The sequence below is a fragment of the Scomber scombrus genome, chromosome 20 (genome assembly GCF_963691925.1).
Source record: "Scomber scombrus chromosome 20, fScoSco1.1, whole genome shotgun sequence".
NCBI classification, from domain to species: Eukaryota; Metazoa; Chordata; class Actinopteri; order Scombriformes; family Scombridae; genus Scomber; species Scomber scombrus.
In genome coordinates, this window is record NC_084989.1 from 11,602,069 (window position 1) to 11,621,958 (window position 19,890).

The 19,890-nt window shown below is 38.7% G+C and overlaps 2 protein-coding genes and 1 non-coding gene across 3 annotated transcripts; 1 reads left to right on the forward strand and 2 right to left on the reverse strand.

Moving 5' to 3' along the window:
• Window positions 1–922: 922 nt before the first annotated feature.
• On the reverse strand, window positions 923–11,593 carry shrprbck1r (sharpin and rbck1 related). The gene is made up of 15 exons (XM_062441725.1): window positions 11,267–11,593; window positions 10,880–11,168; window positions 9,517–9,691; window positions 8,428–8,505; window positions 8,028–8,169; window positions 7,799–7,889; window positions 7,379–7,697; window positions 6,871–6,971; window positions 6,462–6,632; window positions 4,597–4,757; window positions 4,311–4,422; window positions 3,525–3,704; window positions 3,072–3,170; window positions 2,707–2,850; window positions 923–2,451 (listed from the first exon to the last, which is right to left on the reverse strand). The coding sequence occupies exons 1-15, from the start codon at window positions 11,278–11,280 to the stop codon at window positions 2,371–2,373; spliced, it is 2,157 nt and encodes a 718-aa protein (XP_062297709.1). The 5' UTR covers window positions 11,281–11,593; the 3' UTR covers window positions 923–2,370.
• Window positions 11,594–12,567: 974 nt separating this feature from the next.
• Window positions 12,568–12,640, reverse strand: trnar-ccg (transfer RNA arginine (anticodon CCG)). Its single transcript has one exon. It is a non-coding gene; the product is annotated as a tRNA-Arg (tRNA).
• Window positions 12,641–15,255: 2,615 nt separating this feature from the next.
• On the forward strand, window positions 15,256–17,217 carry prlh2 (prolactin releasing hormone 2). Its single transcript, XM_062441856.1, has 3 exons — window positions 15,256–15,323; window positions 15,862–16,045; window positions 17,012–17,217. Exons 2-3 carry the CDS (start codon window positions 15,883–15,885, stop codon window positions 17,215–17,217), a joined length of 369 nt encoding a protein of 122 aa, XP_062297840.1. The 5' UTR covers window positions 15,256–15,323; window positions 15,862–15,882.
• Window positions 17,218–19,890: the final 2,673 nt, after the last annotated feature.

Consider the following 19,890-nt stretch of genomic DNA (forward strand, 5'->3'; position numbering starts at 1 on the left):
CTTAACTTCTTATTTTTAATCCATATCTCGCTGATTTAACCTGGTTGAAACATTGCATTTATCTTTTCTTTTGATTTTTTATAAATACTACAAGTGTGCCTCTTCTGCTTTTATGTAGGTCTACTTTTTCTTCGGACAAATTAGCTTTCTGTTAACTTATAAACCTCTCTCTCTTTATCACACAGGCATACACATTTCATCAAACAAGATATTAGTTACTTACTGTTAGTTTTGACCACCAGATGGCGCCACAGTTTGGAGTTAGTTTTCAGTCAAGGTGCCCTGTATGACCAATAAAGTCAGGAGAACATCACTTATTTGAAAATGTAACTTAATATCATACCATTCCCAGCCAGTTGAACGATCTTATGCTATGCTTACTTTCAAACTGTAAATCAATAATGGACCCTCAAATTCATTGTCATTTATTTGTAAAGGCATAGACCACCCAATAAATTTGCAAATGAATTTCTCACCAGTATATTACTCCAATGATTAAATAAATATATATGTCACAACTGTGACATATAGACTCACCAGTTTCTATACTTACCTTTTTAATATCTTCTAATACTATGTGATCTGGGACCAAACGCTTCCTCTGGATGTAATTATTAAATGTACCCATCATTTGTCAAAACACCTTTTAAAAGGCACCAGAATACAGGAAATTACATCTACTCTGTAAAAAAAAATTAGAAAAGACTAGTGCACACTAACTGATTTATAGCCTTTAATCATGCATGTTTCAAAAATACACTTTTGATGAAGACACAATAGCTCATATTTACATACTGATAATGCTCAGGCACATTCACAAACATTTACCCTACTAAATGTGATCATTCCAGCAACATATTGACTAAGTTCAGCAGCTGTCAGATATCGTTCATTGAACTGGACATAAAACAATACAAAGAAGTCCAGTTTAAAGGGTATTTATTGATCATTAAGGCACAACGGTACATCAGCAACACAGAGCTGACACTTAAACACAAGTAACAAAAAGTTATTCATGGCTTGTCAGTGCAGGGCAGTAGTGTAGTTGAGGGTATACTGTGGTATTTAATCGTATTTTTTTCTGAGTGAACAGAGAGTGCAGTTGGTGAAGGTTCTCACTCTTCTCCTGGTTATGATCATGTAGGAAATGTGAAAATCCATTAACTTATTAGAATAACAAATTCATGCATACATGAATTCAAAATATTACTATGGATATAAATTTTCACAGACCATAAAAAACAGGAAAAGCCATTTAGTATGCCAACTAATACCACCATGCACCGTATAAATAATATTTGAGTTCCTTAACGGGAATATAAGCTTATCAACTAAATGTGTACATGTGCCTTTTCTTATAGATAATATTCAAGTATTGCAATTAATAGTTGACTATTAATCCATACACTCATTTCAGTCATTTATTAAGTATTCAATACTCAGCTGATCAGCATGAGATGCTGTGTCAGTGACTTTTGCACTCCAGGCAGGAGCTGCGCTGTGTGTTACATCCACACATGTGAGTGATAAACACAACGTAATCAGTATGGTTCCACTAAAAGTCTGGTGGTAAAACAACAGATGAGTGCTGATTAACAAGCAGACACACACTCATTTCAAACCTCTTTGGTGACAAAACACACACGCAGTCACACTATCACACAGACAGAAAAAATATACAACTCTTAAGAAGTCCACAGACTCATTAGTCTGATATTTCAATGCCAAAAAATAGCATATCAAGGACACAACAAGGATTTCATCACATTTCCAAGAAAACTTCATCATAAACACCCTGCTACAGCTTTTGTGCACAAGAATAAGGCCACTTCACTTTTAATTTAATGCATCCAGGTACAGTATGTCACTACCAAAACAACACAACACGTCCGTATTGCTACGTTTGCAGTGCAGGCCTTTGAGAAGGCACCACATGCAGTAAACTTTGATTCTTTCCGAGTGACAATTGAATTTATGTTAGCCACTGAAATGTTGAAATCATACATCCCTTGTTTCCTTGCTTATGAGAGGCAAAGCTAGATGTCGACATACAGTAACAGTCAAAAGTTTGGACACAACTTGCCCTTTTCTCTTGTATGACCTTTTGACTGGTACAGTATACTTTCTGTTATAATAATAATAATAACACTGAAAAGTCAAAGATTATTTTGTAATGGTTAGAAATTTGCAAAGAGGAAACTGAGAATATCTCCAGTTATAACAATAGGGATGCATTTTATGTAACAATCCTGCAGTTTTGGCCTAAATGCACCTTTTAAAATGCATTATTCCTCTTTTCCCTGTAACAGTCAATAGTTTGTTTCAAGTTCTATAACTCATTCCCTTCTACAGTCGGACCACCCAACATTCTCAGTGACAGTTTTGACATTTGGGATGGCATTTCTGATTGTTGACGTTGCAGCGACATCCTCCACTGGTGTCTCCAGGACCCTTTGAAAGGATCAGAGTAAACAAATCTTTGAACTATAATGCAAGTAAAAATTAATCTTTTAACAACAAGATCTGGCTGCTTAAAAAACAAGACATGGGGGGAGACCAAAGTTAATTTATCATACTGCCATTCCACAGATGTAGACCAACCAGAAATCACAGTTTAAAAATCCAGACAACAGGTGGGTTCATTTGTTAAGTTGATGTAACAACATGTAGATGAGACTTGCATGTAAAGAAGGAAAGATTTCTTACCCCCGGACCCCAGCGTGGCCCTCTAGTGACCCAGCAGATCTCAGTGTGACAGACAGTGCAGCGCAGCCAATCACATCCGTCCCTCTTCTGCACAATGATGCCGCACTGGGGACAGTGCATTGCCTCCCCTGACTGCACCAGAGTCTGTTTGTGAACCAGAAACAGAGTTAGATGGAGAACAAAAGGTCAAGAGGAAGAAAGAGATAATGTGAGATGGGAGGATGTGGTAAAGTAATGCCAGTTCCTGTTTGCTCTGTTAGCACATAACTTTAACATAATTGATATCTGTAGTTAAAAATAGATGGCGTACCGAAGACAAATTTACATGTAACAGCTGATCAAAAATAGACCTTTTTACAGCTCACCTTGAGTAGATGTGTTGTCCTTCTTGCGGCAGAGTCATTTATAGCACGAGCTGCAAGATCATCCTGGTATTGCTTACAATTCATTCCCTCATGAATATACTAAGGAGAGAAGTAAAAACAGCAACAGGAACAAAACAGACATTAAGAGTCTGTGATGCATAAAGACAGAATGATTTCTGTCTTTTAACACTGTTTAGCCTGATGTGACCAAGCAGAAACATGTGACCACTCTGAGCTGTGTAGTGTCACTGATTCCTTCAAAGGACCTGTCATTAATTAGGTCTGACTGATTGATTAACATGGTGCAATCTTAACCCCACTTGTGCCATGGTTATATGCACATTTAATGCACCTTGTCATGTGTTCACAACGAGACAAGACTTCCTCAAAACTACAGCTATAAATAATGAAATACTGTGTTATTTCTGTGTGTATACTGTATATATTTAATACCTTGCATATCAGGCAGTTGTGTTTCTTGCAGACGGGGCAGTGGAAGACATTGACTGTGTCCTCGTACACACACCAGCCCAGACAGTCTGGAGTGGCGCAGTGGTAGCTGCCCTCACATCGAGACTCCGCCACTGACAGACCTCTCTGCAGCCAACGCTCATACTCCTCTGCTGGAACCAGCTGTTCATGAAAAAAAGGAAAGAAAGCAGAGAGGCTATTTAATACAAGTAATGCGAGCAACAGGTTAAAATATGAGTCCCAAAAGCAGGTGAACAAAACAACAGTTTGTTACAACTTTGTTATTAGATTAAGGCGTATAGTCAGTTTTTTCAGGGAAAAGTGACCCGCATGATGATTGGTTGTCAGTTCAGAGCCCACTTTTCTCACAGGATATCCTCTTTCTCTTCAAGTAACCAGCAGCCTGATTTCAGCAGTCCTGGTTAGATCAGTTTATTGTGCAACATTTAGCAGCTGTGGCCACGTGAATTGGATTGTTAACTGTTGCATAATGTCAGCTGGGCCATCGTCTGGGCCAGAAACAAATCCCTGCAGTAGCTCTGTCTCCTTGGCTACATCTGATTTTCAACAACTTTGAACAGCTCAAAATAAGTGAGATGTGGTGAGAAATGACAATGATATACGTATTCCCTTTTGCTAGCTGTAAATGACAACACTGTAGATTAAAATTGATTTACATTTTGCAGTGGTACAATGCTTTAGGATGTCAATACTACCAGCTAATACAGTGGTTAGAATTGCACTGTGTATTAGCCAGGTGTTACTCACAGCTTTAATCTCCCTCTCCTGCAGGGAACAGGTGCAGGCATAGGTGTCATCTCTGTAGGGACAGGGCACCTCCGGATCTTCACTCAGCATGATGACTGAACGTAAGCACTCTCTGGGCAGGCACACACACACAGTAACACAGTTATTTAATCAGGCTAGGAAAAAACACAGGTTACTTGCGCTGCTCAAGCTGACTGCACTGACCCTTATTTCACCAAACTATCCCTTTTCCCATCCCTTTACAAGAAATCTTGCATCCTTAATTCCTCTCCTTTAAAAATCGTACCTGCAGAAGCAGTGGAGACACTCCCTAAGCAGGACACCGTCTCCTGGCTTTAGCTCCACGTAGCAGATCTTGCAGTCCACTTGCTCTGGGTTAGGCACCAAGTCCTGGCCATCCATCATCACCAGCCGTTCAAAATTCTCCATACGCTCTGCTTCTTTTGCCTGGACAAGGAATGGTGTTGTTGGGAGTGTTAAATGTACGTTTCGTATACTACTTATTTTGAGATTTGGCCATGAGCGGCATAATGAGCTCGGTAACACACAAAATCAAGTATTTTTGGCAACAAAAGCAATTATTATTCCCCACACTCATACATGCATACACACACAGAGAAACACTTTTTTTTTTTTTTTTTTACCTTATAAACATTTTATTTTCATTTGTTTGACAGTATATACAATAACAGTGCAAAGTTAAAAACTAGGATAATACATTCAATTTTGTGACAATTGCCATTTTAAGAGTTCATTAAAAAGTAACTTGATGCTAAAAGTCAACAGTGATCATGATTGTCCAGCTGGATTGTCAATGCACGGAAAAGTCTTCCATAGTCTTTTCACTAAAGCCTGACCAACATACAGTATATTGGTGGGGATAAAATGTCTCTAATTATGTTTTCATGTAGAAAAAACCCCTAAAAAAAAAACTAAAAATAACTCATGCTCTACTTTTCACTGGAGCAGTGTTGGTTCAAATCCACATAAGCACACATCATATTTTGTTTTACAAGAGTAAACATGATGGATTTTGATACAGGAACACATATATTATTAAATGGGTGCACAATGTGACCTGGGATGTGAATTAAAACAGTTAAAACGGCATTTTTTCTTTTCATTTTGACTTTAAAGTGAGTGTCTGGTGTATGCCTGTTTGTGTGTGCACGTGTTCAGTAGTCCTGGTCCAGGTTAAACAGGAGTGAGTTGTTTTGAGCCCCAGCACTCCTCAGCACCTCTCTTCTCCCTTTCTCCTTCAAAAAAACAGAGACAGAAGAGAAGAGAGTCAAACTGAGAGAGCCTCACCTAATATCTACCGCCATTCCCTGCCACTGTGACCTTTTCTTTTGTGTGTGTTTGGTTTTTTTTTAATACAGCAGGCAAGAGTCACATAGCATTTGCAAATAATTCTGTCTATGATTTAACTATTAAAACAGACAAATTAGAAGGACTTGACATGCTGTCAAAGCATAAATAACAATCACTATCAAGATTGGACAAACACACTGAGGTATTTTAAGTTCAGTGTACTTTAACATATTCTTCTGCAGTTCACAATGTAACGGAAAAAGCATGAAGCTGTAAACAACTACTTCACAGGAAATGTACATCATCTGTCGTCAAAACACATTAAAAGGATTTATATTAACTATAATAATTTCTAAAAAAGAATGTGAAGTAAAAATGAATGCAGAAAGTTGAAATATAACCTCTAAAAAAAAAAGTGCTGTAGAAAGCTGTGGATTATCTACTGTGTTAATGCAAACAGTAATGGGATTTCTAGTTGCAATCTGAAAAGAAAACATATCTTCCACAGCTTTCTAATGCAATTTTTCCACATTTTGTAAATTAAAGTAAGTTTCCTCTCTTTACTATTTTAATTTTTCACCTATTCACCAAATACTATTTGACCCAAACCTGCTCTTTAACTGTATGCAATGGCCACCAAATGGTATTTCTGCCTTTTTAAATTTACATGGAGCCAAAGTGTTTGTGCTGGTGTAATTTCTATATCACCCACCCATATGTCAAAATAAGGTTTTAGTCTAAGCGGATGGAAAAAATTGTTGATGCATACATGTGGGTATAAGACGTGCGTGGGTGAAAGGTTTCCTCAGAGGTACAGGCTTGTGTATATTTTTTTCCTACCTGCTGGTACTGTCTGATAGCTTCCTTCTCCTGCTGGATCCGTCTGAGTTCCAGTGCATCGGGTCGGTATCCCCCCGGGATGATGTAGTTCTCAGGGCGATTGGTACTGCAGATCTCACAGCCCGGCCGTGTCGGTTTGTTTATGTAAGTGCAAGACGGACACGACCAACCCTGAAGCACAGATGAGCATTCTTATTCTTTACGTTAAATTAGTCTTGTTGAATTTGATCTTTTCAGTAGTCTCCTGTATGTTTTAACATGTAAAAAAAACAACCTTCATGCAACTGAGGGCTTATTAACTTCATATGACATATTTGATCAAATCTATTATTCACACTATTTTAAATTGTGTGAATAAAGAGACAATTAAACATGCTTAAATCACACCATCATAGCTTCTGTGTATTACCTGGGTGGAGGTTGTGTTCGGGCTCAGTGCTTCATTGAGTTGAGGCATCTCTAGGTTGATGAGATCCCTGATCTCACCGATGTTTCCTCTCTCTGATCCACCTAAAACATTTAAGGAGAAGAATTATGTAGGAAGCAATTAGTATAAAGGCCGGATGCTCATGTATCTTCTCATTATGATGGTGTGGAAATGGCTTTGTATCTGTGCTCTTCAACACCAAAACAATTATAAAGTTTGTTCAACTGACAACTTGGCTCAGTATTAGTACTGTGATCATGATTGTAAAATGTGCTGAGATCATATCTTCTGTTATTGTTGCAGCATCTGAAAGTTTTTCTTTTACGGTATACTATAAAGCATTGCTTTTGTTGTAGAAAGACATTTATTTTTGCTACGTACTAACAGTAATATATCAGATCAAACTGTGAACCCTGGGAATTGCTCAAACAGGAAAATTAAAACAGTTCATAACTGCATGACCCACTGTGACAGACCGACTACTACTCACCAGTGTTACTGTTGCTATTGAGTCTCGGGGGCAAGGTGGTGTAAGGTCTCCTATCTTGAGATGCAGGGCCATTTGCAGAGGTAGCAAGGAGGGGAGGTATGAGAGACAGAGATGAAGGACTAAGGAGGAGGGCACTCTCCTGGTCCTGCTGGAGGGCCTGGAGTGTCAAGCGAGCATGGCGGGCTGACAGTAGGTACAAGAAAGCTGTGTCACCGTCCTGACGAACACCATACGAGGCCAGAGAGCGGTGGTCTGTGCACAGGCACTGGCCTATCACCCAGCGCTGCACCCGTGGGTGGAAGCCATACTCAAGGAACATCTGAGGTGGTTGAAAAGGAAAAAGGAGTGAGAAACTTACAATTTTTAGGCAGGTATGGATTAATCGAGGCAAAAATGTAGAGAAACATTTTTCAGACTAACCTGCTGTTTCAGGACTGCTGTAGTCATATGTGGGGAAACTTTGACAGTGACACAACAAGATGAAGAAGAATCCTCAACTACAACAGCCAAACTATTAAATAAAAGGAAACACAAGCCATCAGCCTTCAAATTGATGATAACAAAAACTGTTAATAAGTCTATGATTGAAGACATTTTTGACTGTAAAGAATGTTTTGAAATTTGAAAATCTTAATAATCATCCTCCTACTTGATTTCCGTGTCTTCATAGTCTCTGGCAGAGGGCTGGATCTTGAGCGCAGCATGTTGACGGGCAAGCGTGGCAGCAAAGACAGAAGCAGACTGCATGTCACCTGCCTCTATAGCTCGGGTCAGGTCTATGCACGTTTCTTCTATAGATGGATACACACACACACACATACATACATACATACATACATGCACACAAAAACACAGACAGGCCCACACAGGTGAACATACAGGCAAGTGAGTGCAGAGGATGTTGCCATACCTCCAAACACTAGGGGGCTAAGAATGATTCAATGAATGAATGAATGAATGAATAAATAAATGAATAAATAAACATTAGTTTTCTGGATCCATCTAACATAACATTTAATAGAGGTAAAGAGGACGGTCAGTATACACACCTGTTCGTTGCAAGGCCGAGGTGTTTTGAAGATGGAGACCATCCGGAGGACACTGTGTACCATTACCTTGAGGGGCAGCTGCCAATTACAAATGTTGAAAGTAAGAAAAAGTACTTAAACAGAAGAACACAAGAAAAAGACAAGAGACATTAAACTGTATGACAGACCTCTCCTATTGACTAACTTTGCTCTGACTGTTGCTGTAGACTGAGATGTTTAACTCTTTGTCTACACAGGGAATATGTTTGGATTTTGTTGCTCAGACAGAGTAAGACATCTAAGATCAACTCGAACAAGCTGAGAAATGATAACAGGCATTTTCACCTTTTTCGGACATTTTACAGATAAAATGATTCATCGACTAATTGAGAAAGTGACTGGCAAATTAATTGATCCTGAAAATAATCGTTAGTTACAGCTCTAATCCCGTTATGCTCCCAGACCAGCTAGGAAATGTGGTCCTTTATGCATGTCCTCAGTCTAATCCTGAGGTCTCCTCCCAGCTGGCTGAGCACAGTGGATCACCGGAGGGAGATTCCAGGGAGACATTCCTGAATCAGCCGCACTTTGAGCTGCTTTTTGTTAGTTAAATAAGATGTCATTAAACCATACTCATCCCATCTGCATACGTATATTCAAATATCATTGTGATGACAGCTTACAGTGGTTACCGAAGTATGTAAGCTTTTATTATTTCACAATTACATTCACAACTTTTATGCAGTGACTGAGTGAGTGGGAAAACAAAGGCATATTATGTAAGCAAGCACAGGGACATTTACTGAAATTCGCTCTAAAGTCCAAATATGAAGCGCAGTTACAGTGGTGGAGATTGATTATAATGATGTTAACAAGCAGCCAGCAAGGCACTGAAAGGCTCTTTTGTTAAAACAAATAAATAACAGTTCAAGACGTCAGGCTTAGTTTGCACAAACTAAGTTTACTAAAGGGCGAATTCCACCCCTTGATAATACACAACAAATGTGTAGATTTAAATGTTCATATGACCTTGTTAAATTAAATATTTACTATCTTTGTGTTGTGGCTGTCAAAAGGAACACGAAGTACCAAGTGAAAAGGGAGACTGACCTTTGTGTGCTTCTCTCAATGATGACATCATCACGGTGGCCCACTCCTGGGCCTCCTGCTCACAGCGGAAGTTGAAGCTGATGCGTTCATGTGGAGGTGACGCTAAACTCAGCTCGTGGCACTTTGGAGACTTCACCTCATAGTTTACGGTTTTCAAATCATACTCAGCGATGGTCTGAAAAAAAAGAGGAAGCGAAAGCAAGAATGAGAGGAGAAGAGGTAGAAGGAATTGGGGAAGCAAAAGGATGCACACATTTATCTGAATCATAGTTGACGTCATTCTAAAAAGGAAAACACATGCCTCACTATAGAGTTTGGCAAAACATACCTTTATAATGACTGCAACAAACTTAGAAATGGAAGTGTTACAGTAGGTTTAACTATTGAAACCTCAGACTACTGAAGATTGACTCTGACACACTTAATCGATTAACTTATTAATCAACTGAGATGTGAAAATAATTTTGGCAAACAATGAATCATTTAAGTCATTTTAAAGACAAACTGTCAACATTTCAACTAATAATATTTGGATTTTTGAACAAAAAAACCCAATAATGATGAAATTGCAATGATCATTATTGACGAATAGACTCAAACATTAACTGAGAAAATAATCAGCAGAAGAATCAATAATGCAAAGTACACAGATGTTCCACAGATGATTAACAAGATGATAAACAAGACAAATTGTAGAATTATCTGATTTTTCTATTTTTCAGGTCTGTAAAAACCTTTGACGAGAGGTCGGATGTAATGCTTTGTTTCACTGGATCACGAGCAATGCTGAATAAACTAAACAGGCTATGGGGCCCTATAGCACCCGAGGGTGCCTGAAGGTTCCAGGAACACTGGGTGGGAATTAAGTTTGTGGTTGTTGCAAATTTTTGGGTAATATTTACCAAAATACACTCATAACTCATTTTAGTACCTTGACTATTATATTATGTTAACACAATGAATACTACAACGATAATATATTGCATAAAACAAATAAATATGTCCTGAATCAAATATAATAAGGCTCCCACTGGTTGTCTGCCTGGTTTTCTGGAGGCTACCTGATAGGTGCCTTGCATACATAATACATAGAAAGAGAAAAAGAGTAAAGGAGGGGCCAATAAGGGCCCACAGGTTATTTTTGCTCTGGGAGCCCTGGTCACAAGCCAACAAGGTTGGAAACCCCCTGCTGGTCCTCATTAAACTAAAATTTGAATTGACATCACATACAAAACCTTGCACTATATGTTCCATGTAGCATTTTAAAAATCTTCTCTAAGATATGTTTTCATCAAAGTTCCAAAACTATTACACACACACACACACCATAACAAATCCAGTAGCAGTCTCAGTGTGAACTCACCACACTCCGGCCAGTCCCGCTGCTGTCCTGCAGCGACAGTCGGAATTCCCCGGATTTCCCCGGGTCCATGCTAAGCTGCAAGCGGAGTGACTCATCACCTGCTCCCGGAAGACACAGCGGCCGAATCCCCGAGTGACACACGGACACCCGCACCGACATGAGGACGGTGAGGCAGCCGAGTTGAGGCTGCGAGGCCCCATAGTGGTGCGGGGGCACGGCGGCGGCGGCGGCGGACTGGTCCGGTGTGAGACCTCCGGTGTGAGTCCACCCGTCCGAGCTCAGCGCCATCCTGCCCGCAGAGTCATGAAGAGAAAAAAAGCACAGGGTTGTTTACCTCCTGCCCTCACGGCGTTACCAGTCCTTTAATTTGAGTTTCTCCCCTCTCACAGCGTTTGTAACATGGTCTCTCGTCGCTGGTTGTTTTTGTCACACTGACAACAGGAAGCAAGTGCGCAGTCTGACAACTGTTTGGAGCGACTTCCACAAACTCCCCAGTCCAAAGTGAGAGCTTTAGTCTCCTCTTCCGTTTTAGCTAAAGCGTTTCAGGCAGACTCCTTCTTTCCACTATAGCAGCTCCCTACACAGTACCAATTACCCTTCTAACATCAAGGTTAGTGTATTAGAAACGTTACATAATGGTAACACTGTCTGAGTGTTTTGGTAGTGGTGCGTATGGTTTCACTTCGCTTTGCGCATGCGTTGCTGGTATGATGACGTATGCTGTTGTAATATTCATGAGGGTTGTTGCTTTTATTAGCTGACTGACAAATTAGCTGGTTTTCCCCCTCTGTGGGTGGCTTTTGGTTAATATCACCAGGTTACGAATGTCTATTCTTCCTCAAATAGACTGCTGCTTTAAATCAGTGCAATAAAATATGATGGTGTTATGAAGTAGTGTTTGTGTGTTGTGGGGATGTACAGTAAATCTGGTTACAGTCATTTTGTGGGAAGCCGCCTCCCTTATGGCAACTAAAAAGAAGTCCCCTTAATGTAAATCATTCACTTTGTGGAGAGGATTTGGTTTAGGGTAAGGGTTAGGCATGTGGTAGTTATGGCTAAAGTTAGGGTTAGTTTCTAGGAAATGCATGTAAGTTAGTGAAATGTCTTCTGAAGTGTCGGAAACGTGTGTGTATATATATATGTGTGTGTGGGCAGGCAACATATCTGACCACAGAGGGGCAGCAAAGCACCCCATATAATAATATAATAAAATATGTTTGTCCTCCATTCTGTCTTACTTTTTTAAAAGCTGAAAACAGTTTTTGGGATCTTTCAATTTCTTAGAAGTAATTCATCATGTCTATACTGTGACTTGTAATTTAGATATTTATGAAATATATAAACATTAAAAAGTGTAAACTATGATGTATAACTCTAGCACTAATCTTTAATGTTTGGCTGTCTTATAACCAAAAGACACTGGTTGCAGTCATAATATTTTAGTCTGTAGTTATTAACTAGACTTGTATGCAGCCTGAGAATTGACAATATCACTCTGGGTCACAAACACTTGCATTTTTTCTTATTTTATATTTAGGCTCTTCAGCAAATGACATGTGATAAACACCTATTGCATATTAGGCTCATTTTTTAAATGTCATTGCATTAATGTAGTAAACCTGGAAAGCCCTGCACTTCATTTCTGATGAGAGATTTTCCTTTACACTCATTATAAATTCAGCTTGATTCGATCCAGGTGGGACTCGAACCCACAATCCCCAGCTCCGGAGGCTGATGCCTTATCCATTAGGCCACTGGACCTGTGTTAGTTGATCAAATCAATCAATATTTGTTGCTTTAGAAGGCTGAAGCTGCATTGTGGCAATATAGTATTTGTTTGATGTTACATTATTTCAGAGTACATGTTTACTGTCCTCAGAGAATGAAAATATTTTTTAAAAATTATCAAGATGATCACTTATGTATTGATATATGTCTTTCTTTGTTCTGAATGAAAGGAACAACAGCAGGAAAGCCTTCAAAGAAATCTCCCTGTCGACCACTCACTTCCCAACTGAAGCTTTTTTTAAGAAAGAGGGCAAACCAAACCTGGTCAATAAAGGGACCAGCCCACACACGATGTTGGACACGAATTATGAGGCAATTAACAAAATATACTATAGCACGTCATGGGAATGATTTAGACCACCAAGCTTAGCTGGGACAAGCTGTTAATCATTCTGCTTGCAGGGTTTTTCTCAATCAATACCACGTTCCTCAAAGACTGAAGCAGCAGGATGCTAGAGCAAATGATGGTATGTTACAGTTTTTTATGAATGAAATACCATTATACAGTAGAAACTTGAAATGAAATTCTTGCTTGTGCTGCCATAATCCCTCACAGATTTTATTCCTAACGTGTAATGGAGCTGGTCACCCCACGCTGTGACTTCACCGGTGCTCATCCGTGCCTTGATTCACAGGCACACCGATGACACAGGCGAGAAGAAGCCATTCAATCAGGTGCTGATTGGACCATGACGTTATAGTTTGAAGAGGAGGAACCAGGCATGTGTCAGAGGCAGCTTTATGATACAAAGGAACACATGCTGAGCAGGAAAGTGAGGACAGTGCTCACCCTGTGTGCTTTTGAAGCAAATGTAGAGTATATCCTGTAGGAGTGATGATTCAAAGACTGAGGACCTTAAGCATGAAAAGAAGTTTTGGGATATAAAAAAAATTGCAATATATTTAGCTTTAAATCACTGTAAAGAGTTTAAAGTGAAGTGTCAAGATCTGTCACAGAGAAATCAACTTATGATGAATGTCTTCATGAGTAGCACCAATAAGGACAAATTCTACTCACAAATCAGTGATGACGCAAAATGTTACTGTATGTTTTTGTCTGTGTTTTTACACAGGAACACATCTCACACACCTGCCTGTGACTGGGCATTGAGAAAGCAACAAATCACACAGTTTTCAAATAAGGGCTCTCTGTCATTAATCAAATTTGCTTTATTGTTTAAGCCCCCATGTACAGGTGTGATTACACATCCTCAGGAAGCTATCTTCTCATTACTGCAGCCGTACTATCCCACAGGCTGGGCTTGTGTCTGCATCACACCATCTGATCTGAGCCCAACCAAATTACAGCCGGCCTAAACTGAGAGGGAGAGCTAAAAAACGCTGCTCTGTTGGTGAAGCTGTGTACATGCATATATGCACATGGATACATACATACAGGCATTTGCATCAGATGTTACATACATGGACAATAATATACTACTTGTATTTTTTGGTATTGTTTAACTTTAATTGGATCAATATATCTACAGGATAAACACTGCATAGCATAAATGATATGTTGTGACCTGAAATCATTTATGCTTTATGTTCCTTAACATGCACAATAGCAATGTACACATTAATGTTGTTACTATTATACTAAACAAATTTTTTAATCACTGATCAATTATTAAAAATGTTGCTGATGAACTATCTCTTTGTTGATTAAGTTATTAATTGCTTCATTAATTTAGTGCTGCATTTACTGTAGAATTAATTTACTTGGTTATGTAAAGTTACCATGGGTGCAACTAGTCATGGGATTTTCACAGAATATAAACAAGCATGTATTCCTTTTATTAGTAAAAAAAAACAAAAGAACTATTGGAGCTTGAAAGAATGGATTTATACCAAAAATTGTAGCTTTGCACTGGTTGTATTTTGAGTTACACTGTTAAGTACAGTATCCTGACCTTTACAGTCATGCTGTTTAGTCCCTAAGGCAACTTTACATCTCTGAGCAAAGCTCTCGTTACCTTTGCCTCTCACTTGTGATTCATTGCTGTCACCTTTCAGCACATAACAGCTTCTTGACATACTGATGTACAGCATGAATTCACATGCACATAAATATGTTTCAGTAAAATAAAATGTGACCGAAGATGTGCTAAAGCTGAAAATTACATCTTTTATTTTATCTTTATGTTATTTGCATTTAAAATTTCAGTATTTGGAGCTGATTATCATTGAGAAAAGTTACAAGAAGATAGTTTCCTATAGAAGAATACACAGAATTCTTTTTCAGTAGCTGATTGTGTCTTGCCGAGTCCAGTCTGATTGATGAAAGCCTCATCAAAACGCCCACCACAGTTCCGGGTCACTGTCTGACAGACCTACTCAAGGTGGGTCTCCCCCATCTTCACTAATTTAAAGTTGCCTGCATGTCACTGACTCCCTGATGGACTGCTCTGCTGCGTGACAGACATCAAGAAAACTCCAAAACCAAGCGCCCATTCTCAAAGGGGTGAGGGGGGTTTAAAGAGTGGGAGGAGGCGATGTATCCTGCAGTCTGGGATCACTTTGTGTGACTGACGTTCTTGATTCATCATCCAACAACCACATGGGCAGCATGGATATATAAGCTTGAGCACACCTGCTCAACAACAACGACTTCAGACCTCCGCCAGCTGACCTCAGCCTGTTACCAAAGTTCAGGGTAAGAGAACGAGTTGCTGTTTGGGCTTATTCATTTTTTAAAAGCTGACAATTTTAATGTATCACAGCCAAGAGAGTTAAGAAAGAGAATGACATGATTGTTTAGGCCATTCTTTTGATATATAGGTAATGGGTTACTCCAAGTGCATCTGAGTTAACTATTTTTATTTGGCTTGTATTATAACATTTGTAATGTAGTGATGCCTTTTCTGTAAAACCTGGTAAGTTCAACATATAATATTCCTGTATGAGCTTTGTTGCTCATTGAGGTATAAACCACTTAATCCTATTTAGTGATTAATTAATCCCTTGTATTATCTATTTAATCCTCCATGTTCAAACCAGCTAGGGTTTTCCACCGGTATTCAATAAAAGTAAAATTATAATGCTCTTACCTGACTCAGAGTTGTTTATATAAGCTATAGTATCAGTTAATGTTTCTTTGTAGTATAATTGTGACACCAGGCTTTACTCTGCCAGAGCATCAATTTTCTATAACCGTGGGTGCCGTGCTTACCAGTCGACCTCTGTGTTTGCAGTGCCTTCAGCGACTCCACAGCATGCTGCCTGGGAGAGCGGCTGATGTCCGGCTCTGCGTCCTGACGAGCCGCTGGCTGCCCGCAGCTCTGGCGCTGCTCCTCTTCCTCTCCTCCAGCCTCAGCTGCGCGCACAGCACCACTGTGGAGCACGACTTCCACATTGTCCACAATCTCGACAACAGAAGTAAGGCTTGGTTTTATTAAGCCATTTTTATTTTTAGTTTATATAAAGGGAGACTTGATAGGCTACAAAATCACTAAAATACTTTTTTGGTTACGTTTCTGTGGCGCGCAGTGGTGAGTTTTTAGTGGCTTTGTACTTCCTGATTTTTTTCTTATTCTCATGGAGATTTATTGACAAATATTTGAGAAAAAAATAGTATTTACTACTGGACTGTTTCATAGATTTAAGATATGCTGTCAATGAGCTACAAAATATTTTAAATACTTCTTTCGACTTGACAACTTTATTCAACTCAAAATGTGGGGATATCTTAATAATATAATGTGTGGTTGACCTTTAATCAATAATGCACCCTATTTCATAATCTGCTATATAGTATGTACATTATGTACAGCAATATTGTGGTTATTGCTGTATTTTTTTGTATTATTATATATTGCTTATGAAGTACATACATTCAAATGTATGTATTAATATCATCTGAATGACTTTAGGTTTTATCCATGTTTAAGAGTGGATAGTTTGCCACAGGACTATTTACTATAAACTTCATAATGCTACTGTAATACAGGCACTGGATGTATTTTGCAGTAGGTTTAGCAGTCAGTATTGCTTTAGCATATTTTTGTCATTAAATATAAAGAAATGAGTGGATGATTAATATATACGTTGTAAGGGTAACAAGGTGAGGAAAGAATCTGTATACACATAAACAATCTATATTAAGATATATATAAGTGAAACTGGAGTTGCTGCTTTACATTTAGCATTAACTTGGAGTCTGACTTTAGATTTTGAAAATATGAAAATTAGAACTGAAGTTGAGATTAAATGGTTCTCATAAATTAGTCACTTCCAGACAAACATCCTTCCAACACCAGTGTATATCTCTTTATACTAATTTACTCTGTACCAAGCTTCCAGCATTACATAAATCTGTCACTGATGCACTTGTTTGGTGTGCAGGTCCAGAGATAGACCCGTTCTGGTACGTGGGGCGCGGGGTGAGACCCATCGGGCGCTTCGGGAAGAGGCACAGCAGTGTGGAGGCTCTGGGCAGCAGGGGGATGCAGCCTGTTGTCAGGATGTTGGAGCTGCTCTTCAACAGCCTCAGAAACAAGGAGAACCTCAAGAAAGTGTTGGATGGCGAGGACAGGGATTGGTTACCGTGACAGCATGCTCGGCTCCATCCATCCACGGTGTCTGCCAAACTTTGAGTGTCTTCATTTTTTATCTTGATAGAAGTTAAGTACTCTTTCGCCCTCGCTCTTTACTGCATTCTGTATTTCTCTCTGGTTTCTGTTATGAGGCCTTTAATAGTTGACAAAATCTCTGATGAAATCACTCTCCAAATGTACCTGTACATATGAAAATGCAATCTATATTGATTAATAAACCAGGATGTTGTGATTACATCTGTTGATCCTCATTCTGTATGTTATTGAAGCTGCTGCACACAAACACTTTCCTTCAGAAGAGTTAGTTTGTTTTAAGTTTGCAAATTTTATTCATTTCATAATACATCTTTTTTCTCTCAGAGTACTGTGGCACATAGAGAATCTGTATTTTTTGCTTGTTAATATTTTCCCCAACATGTCATATGGATTGCAACAAACAATTGCACGTAAAAGTGAATGGCTCACCTGTGGAGCTGTGCACAGTGAACCTCATCGTAGTCACTCACACTGGATTTAAACAGGAACAAAGTGATATTTGTTTTAAGCTCTGTGTGAATATCTCATCATTTCTGAGACCGTATCTGGGACGCAGTTACAGCAGTAAATTAGATGTCCTGTGTGAATCCAGCCTTACAAGTCATGACAATTATACACAGTCTCTTGCACACAACACTGAAATATCGGTCAACTATGATTGGGCAATACACATATTATTCTATATCATATCCATCTTTTCACACATATACATATATTAACAAATTCTGAGATGAGATAGTATTTTTTTTTTTACATTAGAAAAATACAGGACACTGATGATTGGACCCTTGTAGCTGTGCTTCTCATGGGCATTTGTACATCGATTTGATAAAACCAGAAACATGCTTTTTATACATCAACACCTCAAGATTGACAAAGGAACAGGATCAATGTGCAACACCAGAGATGTGAAAGGTTGGGATGTAAAGGTCACTGATAGAAGGGGCAGAGCATTCATACAGAAGATCATCACACCTTTCAGTTCAAGCAGTCCATCAGGAAATTCTCTTCCGCTCTTAAACTGTAGCCCAATCATCAAGCAAAAGCTTTGACAACCATGTGCATGGCTAACGGATATTCTGACTGATGTAAGTGTCACAGAGTAAAGTAAAATAACCCAAAAATGAAAGGCAATATTCTCTAATCTAGTGTTTAAGGAGTACAAATACAGTATGGATCGTACTAGCCGCTCCAAAAATGCCGTGTTCTTGTAACATTTACCATTGCATTACTGGCAGAATATCATATGGTAAATGCAGGTATACACTGAAAGCACTTTGAGTCATCACACATGAGAGAGTCTGACGGGACCGACTGAGGAGGGCTCCTTTGAGGAGAGAATAAAGCCTTTAATTAGCAATAGTACCTATTTCAGTGATATTGCATAAAAATGTTCAGTAAGTACAAAAATAAATTGCTCGTAACAAAATCATGGTTTTATGGTGTTTTTGTTATTTAGCCCATTAGACTTCATTATGTAAAAATCTTTACAAGACTTTCTGAATGCAACACAAAAGTTCTGACATGACCCAGCGAAGTGGGGAACATGAAAATACCTTTCGCTCAAATAAAAAGGCCACGAAGTTTTAAAGTAAACGAAGAAAACAACAGAGAGGAAGAAAATGACTTTGGGTAAAATAATACTGCATGAGGGGGTGGCTTGAGTTTCTTTAAATCAAAAATGAGATCACTATCAGGCCAAACCTGAACGTCAGACCTATACTATTTATGTTAAGCTATGTTTTGGTCTGACATTCAGACTTATTTAAACCTCATGTTTGATTAACTTTAATGTAGCTTCCATATTAAGGCTGTAGTGAGTATGTGTGTGACTGCTGATCAGTACTTAACAGCATTTTCTTTATTAATTTATAAATCATTACAGTTGGCATTTAATCAAAGGAACATTTTAGGAAATACCCTTGTTCTCTTTCTTCTTGAGAGTTAGATTAGAAGATTGATACCATGTGAGTGGTATCAATCTTCTCATCTAACAAGAAACAACAAGAAAAAGAAAATTATAAAACAATTCCTATAACTAGTTTGTTTTAGGCTGTTCACTAATGATAGAATGTGCTTTGTGTTCCATTATTGCCATCTAGTAATTTCAGTGGCAGGCAAGAAGGAAAAACATGTTTTGGCCCTGATACTTTACACATCTAAACACTATTTTCTGGTAATTTAGTTCATGAATGTTTAAAATGTCAAAAGGTACAATCATCCCCCAAAATGAGGATTACCATCTGATAGCTGTGTATATGTGTGTGTGAAAACTGACAATCATTCATACAAGCTCTCAAGGGGCTTACAGTATGATAATGATTCCTTGTAACATTTCATTTGGTGAGACAAAGATGCAGTATAAAACACGGCTCAGCCTCTTTTTGGGACACTGAATCACAGAAAGTTTCACATGATTTTTCCACACGTCTTCATTGTACATTAAATCACAATACTCTTGCAAACAGATAGAAAAAGGAAATTACAGGGTTTTTTTTCTGTACAGATATTCTTTTCAAATTTGGGGTCATGAGGAGTGTTTTGCAGATTTTAAGGCAGAGACACCGACTGTCGAGTCATCCTTGCTTGACGTTTTATGTGCATGGCGAGATATTTGAGGATCAACTGGAA

Bases quoted from the DNA above. Each gene is read 5' to 3' on its own strand.
- prlh2 (XM_062441856.1), top strand. From the start codon at position 15,883: ATGCTGCCTGGGAGAGCGGCTGATGTCCGGCTCTGCGTCCTGACGAGC. The intron at 16,046-17,011 runs GTAAGGCTTGGT...TTTGGTGTGCAG, and splicing joins CCACAATCTCGACAACAGAA to GTCCAGAGATAGACCCGTTC.
- shrprbck1r (XM_062441725.1), bottom strand. The intron at 8,506-9,516 runs GTCAGTCTCCCT...TGTAATTGGCAG, and splicing joins ATTGAGAGAAGCACACAAAG to CTGCCCCTCAAGGTAATGGT. The intron at 6,633-6,870 runs GTAATACACAGA...TCTGTGCTTCAG, and splicing joins CGAACACAACCTCCACCCAG to GGTTGGTCGTGTCCGTCTTG.